This window comes from Garra rufa, chromosome 12, assembly GCF_049309525.1.
Source record: "Garra rufa chromosome 12, GarRuf1.0, whole genome shotgun sequence".
Classification (NCBI taxonomy): Eukaryota; Metazoa; Chordata; class Actinopteri; order Cypriniformes; family Cyprinidae; genus Garra; species Garra rufa.
Window position 1 is genome coordinate 36,211,962 of NC_133372.1, and position 25,228 is coordinate 36,237,189.

At 36.1% G+C, this 25,228-nt stretch overlaps 1 protein-coding gene across 2 annotated transcripts in view; it reads right to left on the reverse strand.

Moving 5' to 3' along the window:
- Nucleotides 1-18,564: 18,564 nt before the first annotated feature.
- Nucleotides 18,565-25,228, reverse strand: part of cntn3b (contactin 3b) — a 76,946-nt gene continuing 70,282 nt past the window's right edge. For both annotated transcript variants that reach the window (XM_073851309.1, XM_073851308.1), the window contains exons 21-22: nucleotides 24,558-24,723; nucleotides 18,565-23,473 (exon numbers count right to left, since the gene is read on the reverse strand). In XM_073851309.1, the coding sequence (XP_073707410.1) occupies nucleotides 23,379-23,473; nucleotides 24,558-24,723 (261 nt within the window). In that variant the 3' untranslated portion in view covers nucleotides 18,565-23,378. The remainder of the gene's footprint in view (nucleotides 23,474-24,557; nucleotides 24,724-25,228) is intronic.

Sequence of the window (25,228 nt, forward strand, 5' to 3'; positions counted from 1 at the left end):
GTCACAAGAAGTCTCAGCTGCTGCACAGCAAATTTTCTGTTGCTATAGCTACCCATGCATACCTTTAGAAAGCTATCTAGTCTCATGCTTTCTGGCTGTTCACTTGCTAAATATCTCGTCCTGTGTCAAAGACCATGGTCATGGACCACTCACACCCGTTCGCTGACTGCATTATGTATATGTATTTACAGACACACTGCAAAAATGTAAAAGCTTGGGGTGAATAAGATTTCTTTTTTTTTTCCAAGTAAAGAAATACTTTTATTCAGCAAGGGTGTATTACATTTATTTCAAAAGATCTATCTATCTATCTATCTATCTATCTATCTATCTATCTATCTATCTATCTATCTATCTATCTATCTATCTATCTATCTATCTATCTATCTATCTATCTATCTATCTATCTATCTATCTATCTATCTATCTATCTATCGTTCTATCGTTCTATATCTACCTTTCTATCTATCTATCTATCTATCTATCTATCTATCTATCTATCTATCTATCTATCTATCTATCTATCTATCTATCTATCTATCTATCTATCTATCTATAGTTTTATTGTTCTATCGGTCTATGGTCTATCGTTTTATCGTTTTATCGTTTTATCGTTCAGTCTATTTATCTATCTATTTATCTATCTATCGTTCTATCTATTGTTCTGTTGTTTTATCTATCTATCTATCTATCTGTCTGTCTGTCTGTCTGTCTGTCTGTCTGTCTGTCTGTCTGTCTCTGTCTGTCTGTCTGTCATTTTATCGTTTTATCTATTGTTCTATCTATTGTTCTAACATTCCATCTATAATTTTATCATTTTATCTAGCTATCGTTCTATTGTTCTATCATTCTATCTGTCATTTTGTCATTTTATCTAGCTATCGTTCTATCTATTGTTCTATCGTTCTATCTATTGTTCTATTGTTCAGTTGTTCTATCGTTTTATCTATCATTCTATCTATCTATCGTTCTATCTATTGTTCTATCATTCTATCTATTGTTTTATCTAGCTATCATTCTATCTATTGTTCTGTCATTCTATCTATCGTTTTATCTAGCTATCGTTCTATCTATTGTTCTATCGTTCTATCTATTGTTCTGTCATTCTATCTATCGTTTTATCTAGCTATCGTTCTATCTATTGTTCTGTCTATTGTTCTATCTATTGTTCAGTTGTTCTATCGTTTTATCTATTGTTCTATCGTTCTATCTATTGTTCTGTCATTCTATCTATCGTTTTATCTAGCTATCGTTCTATCTATTGTTCTATCTATTGTTCTATCTATTGTTCAGTTGTTCTATCGTTTTATCTATCATTCTATCTATCCATCGTTCTGTCTATTGTTCTATCATTCTATCTATTGTTTTATCTAGCTATCGTTCTATCTATTGTTCAATTGTTCTATCATTTTATCTATCATTCTATCTATCTATCATTCTATCTATTGTTGTCATGATCTGGGCTGTGGGGTTTCCCTCAGCCACCTGAGGTCGCTGTTTCCCTTTCCCTTGCACTGCACTTCCTTGATTGTATACACCTGTCTTGTGATCGTTACACTCATCTCAACTCACACCTGTTCACAATTATACGGACTTTAAAGCTGCTCATGTCTCACTCCTCATTCTGGCTGCATTGTCTTCTGTGTGGTTTGTTTTAGATGTGTTTTGTCATCCTGTCGGTGTGCTATCCCTGCTCTAGATCGTATTTCTTGTTTTGTTCCCTTTGTATTATTCTAGTCGTGTTGTGCCGTGTTGGCCTTTTGTTTGCTCGTTTATTTGTGATTATTATTAAATTTATTTCTTCCCTGCATCTGGACCCAGACCCCTTCCTTCTCAACGTGACAATTGTTCTATCATTCTATCTATCATTTTATCGTTTTATCTAGCTATCGTTCTATCTATTGTTCTATCTACCGTTCTATCTGTCGTATTATTCCTTTGTTTCTAAATGGTTGTGAACAGTTAGGTTTAATGAATGATTCAGTAATTCACCAAAAGACTGTCAAGCTTTTTTCCTGAATGAATCATTGTGTGACTCACTAAAAGTCTGTCAAGCTTTGTTCCTCAAAGAATCATTGTGTTTGAAAGGAATATCTATCCACATTTTTTAACCACTGTCAATAAATAAGTGTAAAAAAATAATTCATTTTTAAGGGAAAGTAGCAGCTCCTTTCTTACATTCTAAAAGTGACACTTTATTATTATTTAGATGTAAAAAAAAAAAAAAGTTATATGATTCTGGGGACTTTCTCAGACATTTAATTAAATTTTCCAACTTTAAATTACATGATCATGAGACATTCTCTGACTTATTGGAAAGTGTATTTTCTGCTCCTTTATTTCACCATCCACAGTGGCAACTAAGTATTTCCTCCTAACTGAATTTGATTAAATTCATTGCATGCTGGCAGGATGGTATTTTGTAGTGGACATGTGTGACCTTTTGCGATCACTCCAATAAAACGCGCTCTGTGTACACTCTAACGTTTTTGTCTCTGAATTCAGGCAGATTCATAAAATCCAGCATTTCAGTGTTTGTGACTTGAATGCCAATGACTTTGCTTTTTTGTGTTGAGTATGTATAATTCATGTATAATTCACGTCTTGAGTTTTGTTCGCTTGAGGCTTATGTGCAGAACAGCGAATTAGAGTGTAGCCAAAGAACATATTAACATATGTCAACCCATGGGATCTGGGTTTGTGCCATTCATTTCAATGCAAACTGCTGCCAGTGCCCCTCTTAAATGTTAAAAGCCATTTTTAATTTATGAGCAAACAATATAATTATGTAGCCTGTGAATACAACCACAGCGTTTTGTAGATCTGTATTCAGTAGAATGTTCATGACTGATATGTGTACCCATCAGTTTGCTTAATGATAAACATGTGCACATATTTAACACATGATCAATGATTATAACTCAAAACATCATAAAATTACTTTTGCAAATGTTTTATGCATGTAACATCTTGTGACATTTATTTAAAGGGTTTGCAAACTGTAAATTGTAAGTACATTTAATAGATTGATATATGTTTATATTCTAACTGCATCAGTACTGACATCAGGCCTCGAACTTAGAGGTCAAAACTATTAAAAGTAATGCGAATAAAGTATGTTTTTTTTAGTATTAGATATTATTTTACTTTGCTGACGGTGTGCATACGGCCATTTCTGTTGGATATCTGGTCACACGATTCAAAGCTTTGCTCTGAGATGAAAAATAAGAACTCTGAGGATGCCAGGTCCTGTTATTTTCTGTGTTGTTGTTGCAACTCACTGAATGGCTTTCATTTTTTTCTGCTTTGATGGTCATCAGACAGATGCTCTGAGAGCCATGATTAACACAATGGAACTAATCACACTGCTGGCCATCAGTGTGTCCACCAAACTTGACAGCCAGCTGTCCCCCTCATATTAAAGTGTCTTGGCTCCCGATTAAAAGAAGCTCAGCTCATACAAAAGCTCGGTTCAAAAACCTAACAAGCTGCGATGTTGTGTACTGCCTACTGAAGATGTGTTCTTGTGTCCTTCTGGGCTGTTTTCTAAAGGATTTTTATGTAAACATCCAGTAGATTAGTGTTTCTCAACTTTTTTTGGCTTGAAGGCTCCCCATATTGACTAGACTTCAATTTACATAAAAAACCTTTAAGATTTATGTTATGAGTTCAGAATGCTAAAGATTCTGATTACTGAAAGAAACTAGAGTATGATTTCAGTTCAAAACTTGATTGTTTTTTAGAATCTGAATTAAGTTTTACATTTTTAAAAAGTCGCTGTGTGACCCCCTGGTTGACAACCACTGTGCTACTGCGTAGAGTTTGCTAATTGTTACAACATGTCTGGATATTTTTAAGTGCCTTGTGTCATGAGCACCATGTTCGAAAAACAGTATGAAGAGGGAAAAAAACTTTTTTGTGACACCTGCATTCTGTTCCAATCTGTTGCACTCTGTCGAGCTGCTTTTCAATGCAAGAAAGCATCCTGTGTGAACAGCCCCTACGGCATCATCCTAATTGAAATGGTCACTGATTTGGAACACTTTATATAGTAATTCATTCATATTATATAATCATGGTGTACTTTTAAATGTGCATACGCATTTTAACTTGTATACATATCAAAATGCATATACATAGAAAAAAAACAAAACAATATATACACTATAAAATTATTGTGACACTTGACCATTACACGGACTTAATTGACACTGCATTCTAAACACATAAACACTGATATGAAGTTAGCCCCCCCCTCCCCCCTTCCACTCTAACAGCTTCCACTCTTCTGGGAAGACTTTCTATAAGATTTTGGAGTGTTTGTGTAAGATATTTTGCTCATTCATCCAGTAGAGCACTTGTGAGGTTAGGGATTGCTGTTGTATGAGAAGGCCAGGCTCTCATTCTCTGTTTCAATTCATCCCAGCGGTGTTTGATAGGATTGAGGTCAGGGCTCTGTGCGGGCCAGTCAAGTTCTTCCATGCCAGACCTTTATAGACCAGCTTTGTCTATCTATCTATCTATCTATCTATCTATCTATCTATCTATCTATCTATCTATCTATCTATCTATCTATCTATCTATCTATCTATCTATCTATCTATCTATCTATCTATCTATCTATCTATCTATCTATCTATCTATCTATCTAATGATATGATCAAGAGAAAGTGACATTGTTTTGGTCTAGAATGTAAGATACACACTGACATTTTTCCATTCCATTTTCTGCCATTGCTATAACATAGAAAAACATTTTTTTTTGTTACATACAAATAGCAATGGAAGGACTCTTTTCATTACTGAATGAAAAACGAGTATTTATGATCAATATTTATTCTCTTGCCTTTTTTTGATATATCTGATCTCATCCCAATACAATCAACACACTGCTTTATATAGTAGGTGAAGGATACATGGTATGTTGCCCATGATATTTGTCCAGAAATTAAGTACTTCTTTTTGAACAGTTGGGAGTGCGTCTGTGATGCATAACATGCTGTCTAGGTAGGGAGATCACTATGTGAATATTCAAAGGAGTCAGAGCATTTTATATATCTAATGCTGAGTGTAGAACAACATTGTAGGTTATTCAGGTGTTGATGCAAAGGTTATGGGGACACTTTAAAATTCACAAAAATGATTCATGATTCAAATATGCAGGCGGTATAATGAGTTCATCATATTGTCAGACTCATTTGATCCCTAAGTAGTGCCCTTGTCTGACCAGTGAATGAGAAAATAATTGCATTGTATAAAAACACTGCCCTCTGACAAGACTCTGTAAGTATGTCTCATCTGTGCCTGAGGGACTTTCACAATGAGAAAGGCTGTGAAAACATTCATCAGAATGATTTGCTGAAATGCCATCCAGTATTAAAATACGTCCCTTGTTGCAAAATCTTAAAATAGCTTCTGTAAAATGGCAGCTTTTTTCTACCTCTCACTCTCTCTCTCTCTCTCTCTCTCTCTCTCTCTACATCATTTCTGTTTTTTTTTTTCTCTCCGTCTTTATTAGCATGAACAGCTGGTGTTTCTTCACACTCTGAAATCATGCCCAGAAACATTAACATGTATGGTGGACATGTGCCAAAAGATGTGGACCAATTAAACAAGAGCAGAAGTCTGTATTGATCTGTCTGACCAGGTTAAGTTAATTAACACTCTTCTGTAGCATACCAGAAAACTTTTACATCTCAGAGGTTGCTCATTCAAAGCGCAGGAGATTTGGAGGTCTCAGATGTGTTTCATTAAAATATAATTTTTTTTCCTAAATTTCTAAGGATTTTCTGAGGTGATTTCACATCTACATGGCATAAAGTTGATCTTTTTGCAAGTGAACCTGCATTTCAATTAGTTCACATCTATGTTCATTATTATTACCATTTATTTTGTATGTAGTTTTGTTCATGAATTTTGAGGATGAGAGCATGTGATGCAATCTGTGCATCTGCCAAATTAGGCTAGCTTGTTAGAGTTTGACTGGATGTACAGCACGTACAGACTTTCAACATCAAAAGGGAAGCTTCACTTGTCTTGTTGTTCATTAATATATTATAAAACCATCATAATTACCATCATCGCCATTATCCTCTGTTCTCGATAACAGCTCAAACACACTGAATAAAAAGCAATATATATGCACAGCAGCAGCAGAAGCTTCTCTGTGTAAACTTTTTCTCCACCCACATGTTCCTACGCACCAGAAAACCAGCCGTTTCTCAGTCAGCAGCTGGGTTAAGGGTGCTTTGTTAAACAGAACACAGAAGTGCACAACACAGTTACAGTGTGCTTTGATCTGTGGTGGGCATCAATATGATTTATTTTTACGTCGTTAGGCTTTTTGAAAAGATGTCATTACTTTAAATATGTTCAGTGGTAGCCTACCCACTGTTGAGACTGCAGTGGTGTAGATGTAGCCCACCTGCTGTGAGAGAGGAAAAGCTCTGACAGAGACGGGCTTGGAAATAATGCTGCGGAAACAAGCATGTAAAAGCAGTGGGAAAAATACACAAATAAACAAAGTTGTTTTTAACACTTTAATGGTAAACAGTGTATGGCGACTCAATGTTGTTGTTTCTTAATGAAATAGGTTACAAGTTTGTGCGGTGGCGTTAGTTCATTATATCTCTAGTGAGTGCCAGACTACTCGTTAGTCCTGATTCGTTCACATTGAATCTTTCATCACCCACAACTCACAAGCTGTGGTTTAGGAAGTCCAGTTTATATTCAAGTACTGTATATCCCTGTTGAAAAAAACAGCATATGCTGGTTAGGTTTTGATGCTGGGATGCTGGTTTAAGGTGGTCCTTAGCTGGTTTATGCTGGTCCCTAGCTGGTTTAATTTGATCCTTAGCTGGTCCTAAGCATGAGGGACAAGTTTAGGACCAGCACATGACCAGCTATTGACCAGCTTAAACCAGCTAAGGACCATCTTAAACCAGCTAAATCCAGCATCCCAGCATCAAAACCTACCCAACCAGCATATGCTGTTTTTTCAACAGGGATTATATGAGTCTGCGGCCGAAATGCAAATAATAGTAAAAAAGAAATGTGTGGGGGTTTATGTAGCTGCCTAGTTAAAAAGAATGATAAGGATGGACAACAAATACAAACGTGGGGCCTTAAAGAGAAAAGTGGTGGTGGAGAAATAATTTGCATCACCAAAAAGAAGGTCCAGAGAGTGCAACTTATGCTGCGTTCCAGGCAGGTTTTTGAGCCCGTAAGTCACGACTTCAAACCACGACTCACGACTAGCGTTCCAGGCAAGTCACGCCAAACTGTCTGAGCGCAAGAATTGTGGTAGCTAGATGTAAACAAACCAGCATGGCAGACTGTATGGGGCTTATGCTCATTTACAATAATTTCTATCGCCAAAGGTGCTTACTCCTTGCTTATTTGAGGGAAACGGAGGAGGAAAAATGGTGCATAAGGCAAGAGAAGCTGTTATATTGTCCTAAAGTCTATTTCGCACCATGTACCATTCGCATAAACACAGCATCCGTAGGGGCTGCCATTGTTGTGGTGTCAGAGCACGGAACTGGGAGTACATCAATCTGGTACAAGTTCACGGGTGGGAAGTCACGGGTGTTAATGCCGTTCCAGTGCACTTTCACGGGTAGAAGGTTGGAAAAACACAGGTAATGGGTTGCCTGGAACGCAGCATTAATTGAGTGAGTAACGTTACTACAGTGTATTAATTTTACATTCATCTGTTATGTGAATATTTCATTGGGCCGCCGTGCCAAGATTGTGTTTGCGAGCAGTATTAAGTATTTACACTATGTAGCTCGTTACTTTTAGAGAGATTGTGTATTTATCTGGAATTAAAATATAGAGGGTTTGCACTTATGTCACGATTTGGTCAGTTACCTGGATGCGTGGGCATATTGTCGATACTCTGCTGTAAACAACAGAATGGACTGCAGATTAATGTACTACTAAATATGTTGTTCTGCTAATTTATGCTGTCTGAACCAGGGAAAAACCATGTGGAAACCGCTAAATCAAATAGAGAAAGACTTAGTAACCAGAAAGGGACGCAATATTTTGACAAAAAAAAAAAAAAGTTAGGTAGTAAAGATACATACGAGCAGTATTGATTAAGATATTGGCCTAATATTTCACCTACCTGACCAGAAATTATAAGCACAAACACAAATGTGATCAAGATTCTTGCCCTGGAAATCCTGGTTCAGTTTTTGGCCAACCACAAATGCCTTTTGTTCCTCAGACAATTTTTGAACTTTTTTTCCTTGATTTGTTTTAACTTTTGGCAGTCTATAATACGCCAACCCCCAGTTTCACAGACAAAGCTTAAGCTTAGTCCCAGACTAAAATGTAAATCTGAGCTGTTTCAACTGAAAGAAACTCGCACTGACTGAACTTAAAATATATCAGTGCCTCAACATTCTCAAGATGCACACCAGTAATGTTTTTTTTTTCTAAGGCATGTTTCTAAAAATTACTTAAATGTCGTAATTGAACTATGGCCTAATCCTCCTGACTTAGTCTGAGCCCTGTCTGTAAAACCAGGCCCAATTGTTTTTCCAGGTCCAACTGATTAGTGCAGCCCAAAACGAACGTCACCGCACGGACTCTGTGGATGAATTTGCCAAAAAGAAGAGAGTGCAACCTAATTGAATGAGTACTACAGTATATTGATTTTACATTCATCTGTTATGTGAATATTTCATTGGGCCGCCGTGCCAAGATTGTGTTTGTGTGCAATATTAAGTATTTACACTGTGTAGATTGCCCGTTACTTTAGAGAGATGTTGTTCTGCTAATTAATGCTGTCTAAACCAGGGGAAAAAACAAACTAAAGTTAATAGGTGGTAAAGATACGTACAAGCAGTATTAATTAGGATATTGGCCTAATATTTCACCTGCCTGACCGGAAATGAAGAGCACAAACACAAATGTTACCAAGATTCTTGCCCTGGAAATCCTGCTTTAGTTTGGCCAACCACAAATGCCTTTTGTTCCTCAGATTGTTTTTTTAACTTTTTTTTTTTTTTTTTTTTTTTAACTTTTGGCAGTCTATAGTACTCCAAATGTGTTTCCTGGTCTGACCGATTAGTACAGCCTAAAACATGACAATAATTGACCATTTTCAACAGCAATAATCAGCAAAAAATGTGAGTTTCATTCAGTTCAGTGGCATTGTTTACATTGGTGCGAACAAATGATTAAATGACTCATAAATGTGATCACTTTTCACCACCTACCGACTTATATATTTAGAAATAGTCGCGAAAAAAAAATCTTAAGGTCTCCTGGCTGCTACTTTACATATTTATAAATAAAATAAAGCTAAAGAGAATAGAAATAACTTAAATTGTTGTAGTTTAGCCTATACACAACAGCTCTCATGAAACCACATATCACTTACTGTTGTAAGAAGCTAAATTATGCATATATCGCAGGAGCATGTATAGTTTCTCTATTGGACAAAAACACCAGCGCTACAGTTTTCTTAATGTAAAATCTTGCTGTGCTTCACCTCAATTTATTACACTGTCCTTTGTTTGACCTATGCCATCTAATCTTTACTTGTACAGCTAAGCAGCAGTAGAGGAATATGTGTCTATAGGTTTTACTTTTTCGTCAGTGGCTGAATAAAGAATTTTAAATATGATCAGCGCCATGGGGACCAAATTTATAAAGGTGATTCAATTTGTTTCTTATTGACACTTGCGTCCCCCCCAGCAAAAATTCTTCCTTTTTATCGATCCAGTGTTTGTTTATGTCCCTTTGGGGTCACAGAATTTTGAAAGATATTGGTAGTCTGTGACCCTAGCCGAAAACCCAATGTCATCACTTCTGTTGTGTCTTGTTTAACACAAATGACAGGAGACAAGCAGCACTGACCTTGCAAATAGAATGCAAAAATGTCCCAAACCAGACCTGCCTTAGTCATTTAAAGCTGTGTAGTGTTTGTTTTACCCCTGACTCAGTATGCATATTTAGATTTATTCATTTGGCAGACTATTTTATCTGAATAAACTTGGAGTGCATTCAAGGTATACATTTTTAGGTTCAACTAAATCCATGAGCTTGAAAAGTTGCAGTTACCTTTTTTTTTAAACCTCAAGGCAGAAACAAGCTTCCACGGGTCATTCTGTATGCTTTTGATTCACTAAAAAGAACTGACTCTAGTCAGTTGTTCTGCATTAAACTACACTGGTTTGTTATTGCGTTCACCTTGTAAAAACAGCTTGATAGTAAGATGCTTCTTGGCATTAGTTTGTGGCAAACTATCTTTCTATTGCATCACATTAAATACAGGCTGCAAATTCACATTCACAGCTCAGGTAAAATATGATTTATTTTTCCTTGGCACATATTGCATTGCAGGTGTCAGTACAAGAAACCTTCTAACTTGATGCATTATTAAAATACTGTATACACCTTATAACGTTATAGTAAAAACTACTATATGTACTAGTAATCACTTAGCCAGCTGCAACATTGTAACAATTCAGAAGACCTTAGAAAGCGCATAGAAACATCTATAATGTAAAGCATCTAGTTTATAGTCATAATTCAGTTAGAATTCATTAATGAACATTAGAATAAAATCACCAGCGATAGCTGTGCACTTAAATTATACACAAAGATGAGAGGTGCTCGCTACCTATTAACCTCAGTACTTACAGGTGTGTGGCTTACTTCGCCCTGCGGTAACGTCATAGAATACTCAATGGGAAAACGTGTGCGACCCTTTGTAAAACAAGGCAGCCCTTTATACCAAGCAAAATAACATTCTTCAAAATCATGCCCTGAGAACAATGAGATGACTTGTAGGCTTACCAAATAGCAGGAAAAATGTCCTTGGATTGTTTTATTGAGTTACAGAGTGCATGTCACATGTAAGGATGAAAAGTTCAAGACAGTCTCGGTTTGCCCTTGTTCGGTGTTTTCTCTCCCATGTTGCCTAGTCATACTCATTTCCTGGGAACAATATTTTTTTTGTGCATAATTTTTTTTTTTATTATTTATTTGGGTGTTGCTGCTCTGTACACTTCTTTAAGGTGGTGAACACGTACGACCTTGATCCTCAAATGGCATTTGACCTTAAGCAGATGTAACAGACCCTGAGCGATTTCATAGGGGATAAAATTAACTCAAAGAGACGTTCAGCATCTGAATGGCTAAAATTGGTTGTGGTCCCATTCAGATGTATGCATAGCATGTATCGACCTTAAGCAATATCAAGTTTTCATCCTTGTCAGTATGGGTTCCATGTGAGAGAATTGTTCTCTCTCTTGATTTAATGGTGCCAGCATGTTGTCAAGAAAGGATATCAGGATGTCTAGCGAGAAGCAATCTGCAAGATAATTACCCTGGTGGGGAGTCTTACAACACTCAATATGGTAAACTGCCTCCTTCATGTCAGCCAGAATCACTTGCACAATGCAAAATCAGTATGATATTTATTGAGGGTGCAAACCAAAACCTGTGATCTGCATTAAGCCTTTGCCATCGTTGTAGACCGGGGTACAAGTCACATCAGGGAGGACATAAATCGTAATGAAAATCCATAAAAGGCTTGACAATAAATTGGGAGAAAGACGATCGTGATGAAGCCACACAAACCGAGGCACATGTAAATTATTCCTCAAAGTGACTCTATGTAGGGTTTCTCTGAATTAAGTTGGGAATATAACCTAACCCAAAAATCCCCCAGAGGAACGGCTCACTGTTTTGAAAAGAAAATATTGAATATAAAAAATGGATTTGAGTTCTCTCTCTGAGATGCTGTGTGTTCTGATGCTCTCATCAGTGTTGTAACTCCTCTGCTGATAATTAAAACCAAAATGAGGATCTGTTAAATTTCTTAATTCATCTTAATATTAAAACAGAACAGAAAGAAACTTAAAAAACTAAACAAAATAAAGTTTATTTTAAACTGTTAACAAACTTAGTTACACCAGTTAAGTAGGCCTACCATTTTATTTATTCATTTGCAGTATATTTCAGATTTTGTACGATTTTGGCAACACATATGAAATTAGGAAGTTGAACGGAAAAAGACGAAAGAAAAAAAAACTAAATATTAGGGCTGAGTAAAAAAATATTGATTTTAATTGATTCCCACTTTTACAAAATTATATTGTTTTTTAAATACCAAGAATTGATTAGTCTAGTCTGTTTTCAGTTAATGACCGGAACATGCACCTCCCATCCAATAAATCGCAAAGTTTTTCACAAGAAAATAATAGTTAAATTTATAAAAATGACCTGGTTAAAAAGTTTACATCCCCTTAATTCTTAATATTGTGTTAGTTTTTTTTTTTGTGTGTGATAGTTGTTCATGAGTCCCTTGTTCGTCCTGAACAGTTAAACTGCCTGCTGTTCTTCAGAAAAATCCTTTAGGTCCCACAAATTTGTTGGTTTTCCAGCATTTTTGTGTATTTGAACCCTTTCCAACAATGACTGTATGATTCTGAGATCCATCTTTTCACACTGAGGAAAACTGAGGGACTCAATTACCACAAAGTTTTAAATGCTCACTGATGCTATAAAAGAAAAAAAAAATACAAAAAACAATGCAATGAATTTGCTTATTTTGTCTTCTGGGAAACATGTAACTATCTTCTGTAGCCTCTGAAGGGCAGTACTTCAAAAAAAGAAAAAGAAAAGATATTTAGGCAAAAAAAAAATAAAAAATTCACATTTCCATTCTGTTCAAAAGTTTTCACCCCCCTGCTCTTAATGAATAGTTTTTCCTTCTGGAGCATCAGTGAGCGTTCGAACCTTCTGTAATAGTTGCATATGAGTCCCTCAGTTGTCCTCAGTGTGAAAAGATGGATCTCAAAATCATACAATCATTGTTGGAAAGTGCTTGAATTCACAAAAATGCTGGAAAAACAACAGATGTGTGGGACCTAAAGGATTTTTCTGAAGAACAGTGGGCAGCTTAACTGTTCAGGATGAATAAGGGACTCATGAACAACTATCACTAAACAAAAAAACAGCTGTGAATCATTAAGAATACAGTATTAAAAATCAATGGCATGTAAACTTTTGAATCAGGTCATTTTTATAAATTCAGCTATTATTTTCGCTTGTGGACAGTATGTAAACATCTTTTATGTGAAATACCTTCAGTACTAAATAAACAATAACATCCATTTTGTATGATCCATCTTATTTTTCATGTCTAAATGTATTTTGGTTGTCTAAATGCACATCAGGAACGCAAGCAAAACTATCCTGTAGGTGTATACCTGATAAAAGATGTATTCCTCTTAAAACCCACACTAAAGAGTCCCTCGCATCAGATATGACCCAGTACTCCATGATAATGAGGAGCATTGCCCCACGTCCTCATTCATACCACTACTTCAAAGCGCCTACTTCTGTGCCAGCAGACCATGTTGATTAAGAATGTTAGTCCTCAACTGAGCAGAGCCCTAAAGCAGCTCTCAAAACGCCAACATGTCAGGCTTTTTCCAGGAGAAACTGGTGCCAACGTATGATATAATCTGTCATGAATCATATGCTGGATTTATACTGCAAGCAGAGTGCATGTCTGGAGACCTTAAGGCTAATGAGTGAATGAGTGTCCATTGAGACAGACCACGAGAGACTTACTGGAGAGATATTATCTGGATAATAAGGACATTTGGGCAACTCACTTTGACAGCAGCGTGATTAACCGCTCAGTGTTCTTTCTGTCTGGTGTAGCACACATTTGTTGTAGTTTTGAGAATAATAAATTAGCTGTACATATCATGTAGAGTATAATTTTAAGATTTGCATTAGAGTGAGTCATTATCATATGAGAAGTCATTCATTTTTTTAATTTCTACTTATCAAAGCCCCATGAAATCAGTTAAAAATTGGCATTTTCTTTTCTTTGTTGACACATATTCTAGAGCTGGAATGGGGGACACTGCAGGGCTTGTGTTAATTTACTGTATGTCACAGCCCATCAAAACCACACCACACTTATGTCTACAAAAGCAATGAGGATACTTTCAAGCTGAATAGATTCCAGACTCTCATACCAACTGATCAGTGGATAAAAATAAAGTGTTAATATAACCAATGACACGTTGATGTAACGTAATTTGCTAGATGGAGGTAGGTGGAGGGTTATTTATAATTTAGGAGGAGAGGATGTAGAGAGAATTTTACCTGACAAAAGTATGTTGCGCAAGTTTTCGTCAATGTTTTTGGGTAACTCTTGACAGAATATAAACACTGTATGTATAATGTATAAACTTCCAAGTTTGGAATAATTAAAATGATAGTTTACCCAAAAATGAAAATTCTGTCATTAAAGGAGTAGTTCACTTTCAGAACAAAAATTTACAGATAATGTACTCACCCCTAGTCATCCAAGGTGTTTATGTCTTTCTTTTCTTCAGTGATAAAGAAATTATGTTTTTTGAGGAAAACTTTTCCGGATTTTTCTCTATATAATGGACTTCTATGGTGCCCCTGAGGTTGAACTTCCAAAATGCATTTTAAATGCAGCTTTAAAGGGCTCTAAGTGATCCCAGCCGAGCAAGAAGGGTCTTATCTAGCTAAATGATTGGTTAATTTCTAAAAAAAAAAAAAAAAGAATGTATATACTTTTTAACCTCAAACGCTCGTCTAGGGCTGCTTGAACTCTGTTTTTTTTTCCAGTTCAAAGTTAGGGTATGTAAAAAAACTCCCATTTCATTTTCTCCTCCAATTTTTAAATCACCCTATCGCTGCAGAAATACCGACCCAGTGTTTACAAAGTGAACATGCAAAGAAGGTCAAACGCCCTTTACAAAAAAAAAAAAAAAGGTAATAAAGCGATGTAGGGTGATTTTGAAGTTGGGGGGGAAATGAGATGAGAGTTTTTCGACCGTATTGAACCGAAAAAAATAAATAAGCATTTGAGTAAACAGTTTTTTTTTTTTTTTTTGTGGAAAATAATCAATCGTTTCGTTGAATAAGACTTTTCTTCCTCAGCTGGGAAGTTGCATTTAAACTGAATTTTGGAAGTTCAAACTCAGGGGCACCATAGATGTCCACTATATGGAGAGAAATCCTGAAATGTTTTTTCTCAAAAAAACATAATTTCTTTACAACTAAAGAAAGAAAGACTTAAACATCTTGATGACAAAGGGGTGAGTACATTATCTGTAAAGTTTTGTTCTGGAAGTGAACTACTACTTTATTACTCACCCTCCAAGCCGTTCCTAACCCCTAAGACCTTCCATCTTCAGAACAAAAATTAAGATATTTTTGATGAAATCCGAGAGCTTTGAGACCCTGCAAAGACAGCAGCACAACTAATTTGTTTAAGGCCCAGAAAGGTAGTAAGGACATCATTAAAATAGTTCATGGGACATCAGTGGTTCAACCATAATGTTATGAAGCTACAATAATACTCATTTAGCTAGTGCAAGATGAGGAGTTATGGTTAAAAAGTATATAAATTTGTATTTTGCCCTTATTCTTTGGTTGGAATCGTATAGAGCCCTATGAAGCTTCATTGAAACTGCACTTTAAACCTTCAACCCGTTAGCCACCATTGAAGTCCACTATATGGAGAAAAATCCTGGAATGTTTTCCTCAACAACCTTAATTTGTTTTTGACTGAAGAAAAAAAAGACATGAACATTTTGGATGAAACGGGGGTGAGTAAATTATCAGGAAATTTTCATTTTGGAAGTGGATTTCTCCTTGAAGATGACAAAATTTGAATAAAAAACTGGAATAAGGATGGAAAATTCAACTGAAACTTGTTTAGGAGCATGAGATAAAAGAAGCAGTTCGCCCGAAACAACCTGTGTCACCAACATTTCTTGTAATGCCAGGCTTGACCAGCCACAATGGCATGTGTATGTGTCACGTCAGTGTGTATTTGCAATTAGGAAAGAGATGCAGACTTCCTCCAGACATGCTGTTTAGTAATAAAATCTCTCGCTGGCATTAAGATGGAGCCTGGGCGTCTTCCTGACGAGCTTGGCATTTATACTTAATTAGGAAAACACTCTGGTCTGCTGAACCTTTAATTACACACCATTCATCCAGCTGCTGGAGATGACCCAGACCAAGTCTTTTCCACACTCATCTGAAATTAGGCTTGTTTAGGGAGTGATACATCACAGCATATCAAACAAAGCGGCGATAAATGGCCCAAAATAAGTCAGTGTGACTCTGCTTTTATCTGCGGCGAAGGTTAGAGTCCAGACATCAGCTCCCAAGCTGCTTCAAATATTGATTAGCACGTCCAGCTAATTAAATTACCATTAGTAGCCTACTATTATCAGGATAATATTGCTTCTCAAAGGAGCTATTAAACTCTTTAACTACTCTTGACATTTTAAATGAATATAAGCCATCACATGACGCTTTGTTCTACTTTGTTCTACAAGTGGCCATGGCAAAGCTTGATTCAGTTAAGATCCCGCAGATTAAAAAGGGTCAGCTTATTATTCATGTACCATTTGAGGCAGGCCTGGCAAAGATGCTCTGAATTCAACAATCTCACATTCGATTACATCTAAGAAGATGAGCTAATTAGGCATTGATTATTTTGTCTGGCACAGGAAATATGGTGAATACAGACATGACATCAGCCCTTAAATGGATTTTCGCTTGATCAAGTTTGTTTATGACAGAGAAGACTAAAAGTAATGATACTATTTACAAACAAAAAACAAAAACATTATTTTAATGCCTGCTCAATATTGTTGGTAGCAGTATACTACATTTTTTATGGAAGCCTATTTCCGCCAATGAATAATAAAAAAAAAAAGGTAAAAAAATAATAATTATTTCACAATTCTGACTTTTTGTCTCGGAATTGCAAATTTACATCTCGCAATTCTTGACTTTATAACATCATAATTTTTTTTTTCTCAAAATTGGACTTTATAAATTGCAATTGTGAGTTTATATTTTACATTTTAGGAAAAAAGGTTGAGAATTGCGAGATATAAACTTGCATTTGTGAGAAAAAAGTCAGACTTGCAAATGCGAGTTCTGACTAGCCTGGGTCATTCCATGCTGCCTTGCGCGCAGCGCGATTTTATTCACGCTGCTAGGCAGCCTGGAGTCCATGGACCAAATTTTCACCTCAGATAGGGAACCAATCACAGAACGGGGAGGGAGCAGCAAGACGATGACGCCTTCTATGCGACTCACCGAAGCAGTTTGTTTATAACTATGGATCCAGCATGGCAGCAGACGCAAAGTTATCTTTCGATGCAGCCTTAGATAGTGTTCTAAGTAGTTTAGAACTCCATCGTATACACACAACTCTCTGACTCTTCGTCTTCTTCCTTGACGAATTTCTGTCGCTCTACATACGTCATCCGGTATAGTTGAAAAGATTGGCTATGAGCTACACACAGGTGCATTTGATAGACATTCGCAGCGCCCAATAAACGACTCTGGGCATTCATAAACCACGCCTCAAATACGAGAAAATGAGGGTGGTTCCCAGACCACGAATCATGACGTTGTCATGACATGGTTTGGCATTAGCCAGGCTAAGTTCTGACTTTATTTCTTGGAAATTGTGAATTTATATCAAGCAATTCTGAGAAAAAGTAACAATTGGCAGATATAAAACTACTTTATTACTCAGAATTTCGAGTTTATATCATGCAATTCTGACTTTATTTCTCGGAATTGTGAATTTGTATCATGCAATTCTAAGAAAAAAAGTCAGAATTGTGAGATATAAACTCGCAATTGCATGTTATAAAGGCACAATTGCAAGATATATACTCTAAAATTCTGAGAAAAAAAGTTTAATTACTTTATTTCTCAGAATCGCAAGTTTATTTTTCAGTATTGCTAGTTTATATTTCACAATTCTGAAAAAATATTGATTTTTTTTTTTTTTTTGGCGGAAATGGACTTCCATAATTTATAACCCTTGTGCTATGCTGAAAATGTTTTTTTTTGTCTCTCATATTTTCACAAAATCTTGGATTCAGTCTTTTTGTCAACTTGTCTTCTTTCAAGTAGCACATGTTTAGTATTTTTGGAACTGACTGATTGAGTAAAAGTAATAATGTAGATAATTTAGGCAATATTCACTTAAAAAACAGCATAACTCAGAACAGTGAGGTCTATGACCAATAACTTCCATAATAAACCTGTGCTAATCGAAAGAAAATAAGTTGATAATAATGTAGCATAACAAGCATTTTCTTTTTTGGCAGACTGGTCATTTTTGACCAAAAACTCTAGCCAAGTATAACAAGGTTAAAAAATAGATACATTTTTATTTGGTAAGTGGTTATATCCTGTCCGAGCAAAGTCAGCAAATTTTAGTCCATAACATTAACATTTTTGTGAAAAAGAAAAAACACTCCAGGTCAAAATCACTGCAACATAAGTTCATTTAAAATATTTTTTTCCAAAAACCCCATAATATTACATCTAATGTTGCCTGCAGTTACTGTTTTAGGAGTTTTAAATTAGTTTTCTGTTCAGTGGTATTTGTTTTGAAGGGGTCATTGGATGCAAAATTTCCAGTGGCTACCAGTTTCCTGCTATGTTACATAATTCTAGCTATTTAAAGCCCCCAATGAAATACAGCAGCAAATGAGGCTTTTGACATTTTATTAAGTTTTTAACAGGATTATAAAATTCAACACATATGCACCAAACATTTTTCCACATGCACAGTTTTAGTATACAAGACAAAACAGTTACTTTTCAATATGAAAATGTCAGGTTATATGTAAGTCATCTCACAGAGATTATTTACTAATACATCAGTATTAAACTCTCAGGGCCGTGTGCAGTAGAAAACGTCAGGTTATCAATGCTGGCCGACTCTAAAAATATATAGCCACTATTTACATCTGGCCAAAGTATTGTCGTTTTTCATTTCGGATTACTTAGAAACATAATTGGATTGTAGCGATAAGATCTGTCATTAACAGCTCAGATTTTCATATCGTATCAAAGTTTTGCCAAAGGGAATCCGTAATGTGAAGAAATGAAACCCACTGATTATACGGTGTACACAAAATTAGGCAAATTAGACTTCACAATTTTAAGAGTACCAAAGAAATCATTGCTATTAAACAACAATTATTGTTTCAGTGTTTATATGCATCATTACGCAGATACTGTAACTGAGGGTTGATGGGGCACATTAGAACAAACTGAGAGCCGGAGGAAAAACAGCGCATGGAAAAACGAACATATCATTAGTGACAAGGGGTGTGAGAAGCAGCGCTAACTTTGCAATTACTGTAATATGAAATACTTATAGTACATTTCTATTTTTGTTTTCCTATGCTGAAAAAAAACATTGTCTGAAAATAATAGACAACCTACAAATAATCTGTAATTCCAGAGATTAACTCAACTATAGAACTATAAAGTACACTTGACCATAAAAACCCCTTAAAACTGTGCATGATAGCAGCTTTAAAGTCAAAACGAAGTGTTTGCAACTCACTCTACTTATGTAATGCAATTGAATGGAATTTATTCATCAGGAATAACTTAAAACCAGTCTCAAATAAAGGCTGTTGAAGAATAAGGACTTTCGTTTTAGGAGCAGAGCCTTTTTGAAATAACTCACAATGAGACCAGGAATGTGTATTAAAAAGATTTAAATGATGGCTAAATGTACATTACCATTCAAAAGTTTGGGCTCACTAAGGTTTTCGAGTTTTATAAAATAAATTAATATTTTTATTCAGCAAGATGCCTTGAAATTGATCAAAAGTGATCATGAAGCATTTATAATGTTACAAAATATTTCTATTTTAAATAAATGATGTTCACCAAAGAATCTCTTTTCATCAATGTATCATGGTTTCCACATAAATATTAAGCTGTTTTTTTACTGTTTCCAACTGTTTCAATGATAATAAAACAGCATATTAGAATGATTTCTGAAGGACTGAAGTAATGCTGAAAATTTGTTACTATTTCACATATCACAGTTTTTTTTACTTCATTTTCGATCAAATAAATGCAGCCTTGATGAACAAAAACGTCTGACTGACCACAAACCTCTAAAGAGTGGTATACAACTGCATATCCTGAAATGTAGTTTCTGTTTTTCACCTGCACTGATGCAGATGTAAGATTGGGAAATGTATTTAATTCTTCAAGAAACTTCTTTGTTCCCTGCATCTTTCTGCTAAAATTCAAACTCTCTGAACAGAAGGAGGGCAAGGACATCTCAGACACTCAAAGCACAAACTCCACACAAGACGGCTGACAGGAACACCGACATCAGTCAATCAAGAGTCTGCATTGTGGCAGCCGCAATATAGAGCAGAAAAATCGATATCCCATTGACTGGGCCACTGCAGCCTAATCAAGGTGCCCAGACCTTTATGAAAGCTTGAAGGAGAACAGATAGGCTGTCCTGATTGGGACTCTGCAGCCTCTTTTTTTTATTATTTTTTTTTATCTCCCTCGCTAAATTTCTTAACATGTCTTCATGGGCTGTACTGCACCTGTTCTAAAGACTTTGCAGGAAGGCTATGTCACCTTGGTTCACTACCTTGTGCTTTCTTCTGACGTTGAGAAGAACAAGTGCAAATTATGGACTCTACAGCCTGATACTGCCATGACAGAGCCAGGAACATATTGTCCAGTGAAGGCACCATTCCTTGGCAGCGAACCTCGGCATTAAAAGGTCACCCCCGAAGTGCCTCGCCTCGTCTCATTGAGGGTACAAATCAGAAATTCAGAATTCAGTGCGTGTTAGGCACCAACATGAGATATGATCGCCCATATAATCCAATATTATGACTGGGCTGCACCTTATCCGTTAGACTGAAAACCACGATTATTTTGCTCAAAATGTATTCTTATATTAAGTTTCATTGACACCAAGAATGCTAACTATATTAGCATCCACACCAACACCCATTATCATTATGTATCATTGTAATATAAGCCTGAGCAGTTGTTTTGTCGTAAATGTTGTAATGTTTTACTACCAAAACAACAAAAATGACTTTGCCTTTAAGCAACCTCTGTGCCACAATACATAGTTCACCCAGAAATGAAAATTTCCCCATGATTTACTCAATCCATCCTAGGTGTATATGACTTTTTTCTTTAAAAAGAATACAATCAGAGTTATATGAAATAAGTACTGGCCCTTCCACGCTTTATAATGGCAGTGAATGGGTGTTGAGCTTTGGAAGTCCAATAAAGTGCATCCATCCATCCATCATAAAAAGTACTCCATATGGCTCCAGTGGTTAATAAAGGCCTTCTGAAGTGAATCAATGTGTTTGCGTAAGAAAGATATCCATATTTAAAGCTTATAAACCGTAATCTTTAGCTTCCGTTTTGTTCAAAGTTTTGTTTACAGCAAAGAAAAAAAACATTTCTTCTTGGCTAATATTAAAATCTGACATTTTTTCTTTACAATTCCTTATACTTTGTACCTTGTATTTAGTTTTTTTTTTTTTGCTCTCTCCACTTTGCTTTGTTTGTTTGTTTGTTTGTTCCATGTGATGTACGTCCAAATCGTGTGTATGTGTGTACAATAGCTTTAAATATGTTTTAAATATAAAGATTTTTCTTACACAAACGCATTGATTTGCTTCAGAAGGCCTTTATTAACCCACTGCAATGCATATTACTAGTCGGAAAATAAGTTTTGATATATTGAAGGTAGACAATTTACACTGATTTTTGACATAAAAGAAAAATGTAATTTTGACCCATACAATGTATTTTTGGCTATTTCTACAAATATACCAGTGCGACTTAAGACTGGTTATGTAGTCCAGGGCCACATATGATAAATAACCAGTGGGCAGAAATATTGCAATAATCATGATCACGATCAAAATACTATTTATAGTGCAACCCTAAGGTGTCTTCTAAAAAAATACTACAAGATGAGGATGGAAAACCACCTTGAACAACTGAATTTTCCAACACATTTAGACTGGTTAGTAACTCTGGGGATTTTCACGCATCAATCTTGTACTTGTTTGCAAAGCTTTCAATCTTTTCACATCTGCAAGGCCATTATAGCTATAAAAATTTGATACCCTTCCAGCAGTGTTCCACATCTCGTCACTTAGTTTCTGACAACTTGTTTTGCAGTTTATGTGCCAGTTTACAAACACGCACACACATAAGTACAGGTAGATGTGTGTGAGGCATATGAGTGCCTTTCAAAAGCTTACTTTTCTAAGTGACGGAAACTTTCAAACCATATTCAATGGCTTTTTGACATGTTGCGTTACAATATATATTTAAAGGCAGGAATGGGTTGTGAATAACACCACACAGTGGGTCAACACCAGCTGAGAAAAACTGAAGTGGTGTAAATCTGTTTCAGCTAGATGACGTAGAGCAAATACTCACAGGAAAAGTAAGCCTTAATTGTTGAGCCTTAAGTGTATAATGCGTAACGCATCAATAATTTAACTGACAAGAAGCGTTGAACAAAATGCTAATACCCATCAAAGAGACTGAGAGGGAGTCAATGGCACTGTAATAGAGGCGGGACGGCGACACTCTTTTCTTAACTAATGGAAGATTCCCATTAGGACAAATCAATGCTCGGCTTTGTTAACCCAGACCCAGAACTTAGTTAGCACAATGAAGCCACATAAGTTCCAAAAATCTGCATTATATATAAGAGCAACTCCCGCCAACACTGGTTTCTTAGCCCTTGTCCTAAACTGCAAAACTGTTTTCATCTACTTTGGTGCATACATGAATTTAAGGCATTGATTGTTCTCAAGGGTCAGAGGAATAGATGATGCACGCATTGGCACACTGCATAAAGCAGCGTATTATACAAAGAACAAAAGCGGCTTGTGGTGTTTTTTCCTGTTTACGATGCCAACGAAATGGTCAAAACTGTATTTTAGTCTCTTTTTCAAATTAATAAGATTTGTTTTCAAAGAAAAATATATAATATTAAATTAAGTTTATTTTTCTAATCTCCCTGGAATTTCTTTTCCATGTTTTAAGCATAAACCTATGAAAAAATAAAATTACCAATGGTGTAAAAACAAAAAAACAAAAAAACAACAAAAAAAAAAACTTAAAGCTATGTTCTCTGAAAATAAGTCTTAATATTTGATGCCGTTTTTCCCTCAAGTTAATTTATCCTGTTTAAGGATGTTTTTCTAGGAAGATACTGCAAAAATACTCAATAAGCAAATGTTTTTTTGCAGTACTCCAGATTATCCCCAAAACCCTAATAACTTTCCTTCAGGGCTCTGCCGTGTTTACTAATGATGAATTCCCCAGCATTCCCATGACATTTCAATATCCAGCTCTCCCATACATGTTGCCAGAGCTGGGGAATCCCATCAGGTCAGATTGTTATGCGAAACATATGCCTTGTATAAGCAAAGAGGAGAAAGTATGTTTTTGTTGGTGCGTCTGGGTCTGGTGCTCATGGGAGGCGAACATCAGGAGGCACTGAGCGTCGACAGAGCGCAAATGAGGAGCGGAGAGAGAGAAATTGTGCACAGCCTTCCTGCTCTGGATCCACGTGCACCCATGCCTGTAAGCAAACGCAAACAAAACTATTAAAAAACACTATTAAGTCTCCCAAAGGAGAGAAAGAGAGCATTGTGGTTTCAGTTCTCAGACAGCTCATTCCTAATTCTAAAAGATATTGCATATGAGGTCTACGTTATTAGGCAATTTCCAAGAACAAAATACAGTCTGAAACTGTAAAAAATAAAATAAAATAAAATGTAGAAAATTGTCAGCCCTAAACAGTTAAACTGCCCGTGCTTCTTCAGAAAAAATCCTTCAAGTCCCACCTTTTGTTTTTTCAGCATTTTTCTCTATTTAAACTCTTTTCAACAATGACCGTATGATTTTGAGATTTTGAGATCCATCTTTTCACACTGAGGACAACTGGTTCAAACGCTCACTGATACTTCAGAAGGAAACGCGATGCATTAAGAGCTGGGGGGGGGGGGGGGGGGGGGTGAAAACTTTTTGAATTTGAAGATCAGGGTAAATTTAAGTTATTTTGTCTTCTGGGAAACATGTAGCTTCTGAAGTGCAGTACTAAAAAAAAAAAAAAAAACGATATTTAGGCAAAATAAGAAAAATTTAAACATCTTCATTCTTTACAAAAGTTTTCACCCCTAGTGAACCATTGTAGAAATAATAGTTGGGCTGAGCTTGACAAATTCAATTCATGTTAGTTTGATTATATGTTAGATGACAGCTTATCTAACATCTCAAAACAAAACAACATTTTTGTGCCTCTAATTTTGCATTACACCAATTTGTACCCTATTTATGGAAAGAGGCATTATTGAGGAAAGAATTCTTGGGTTGAATCTGAAAGCAAATCTCTGGGAGAAAGGGGGAGGAAAATCGAGCACATTTTGATTGCCTCCCATTTGAGGGAGTGAAGGAATTGGGGGTGATTCTCACTAATTTATATGCCGCTCTGGCTGTGCAGTGACAGAGATAGATAGCGGAGGAGCGTGCATTTCTTAAAAGGTCGGATTCTACGACACACTGAAAGACTGAAGCGAACAGAGCAAAATATTTAGGCATCCAAACTGACTGAATCCCCATTAAGAGCTTATCAATGCCGCCGGAAGACGAAATAAAAGACTTACTGAGTTGGTGGATGTGGATGGGCTCGCTTCCTTCCCCCAAGCCCCCTTCACTGAGGGTCTTGATCTGAATGACGTAGTTGTCGTTCGGATTGAGGGTCAACTCAACCGAGGTTTTGTTGGTGATGATGGAGTACATGTCGTTATTCCGGTGTCTTCTGTACAGCACCTGCAGACGAACGGCACCCGATTCAATCAAAAACTTCATTCAGAATAATTAACACTAGGGCTGTCAATCATTTTTTTTTTAAACAGAATTAATTACAATATAAGTCAGTCAATTAAATTGATTGCAATTAGTGGCATTTAATTTTAAGACACTGCATTATTATGGCACTACAATAGACATACTGGACTTATAAAAGTGCTTATTATTTAAAAAAAAAAAAATGCATCAAATTGACAGCTCTATTTAAAAGCTGAAGCTGATTTTTAAAATTATCTGGATGAATCATTCATGTCTGTAGTAGTTTAATATTTAGAGACTGCCTCTAAGTATAAGCAACAACAGTGATATAGCACCACTAATGATGTGAGAGCGACATATATAACCATGAAAGGAGTTAAACACAGGTGATGCCCTGTTATTCGAGATAATGTTTACTGATGCTAATGGCTAGTGCTTTTCCCGTGAGCTTCATGACTGTTTTCCCTTGTGGGGAAATTAGCACTGT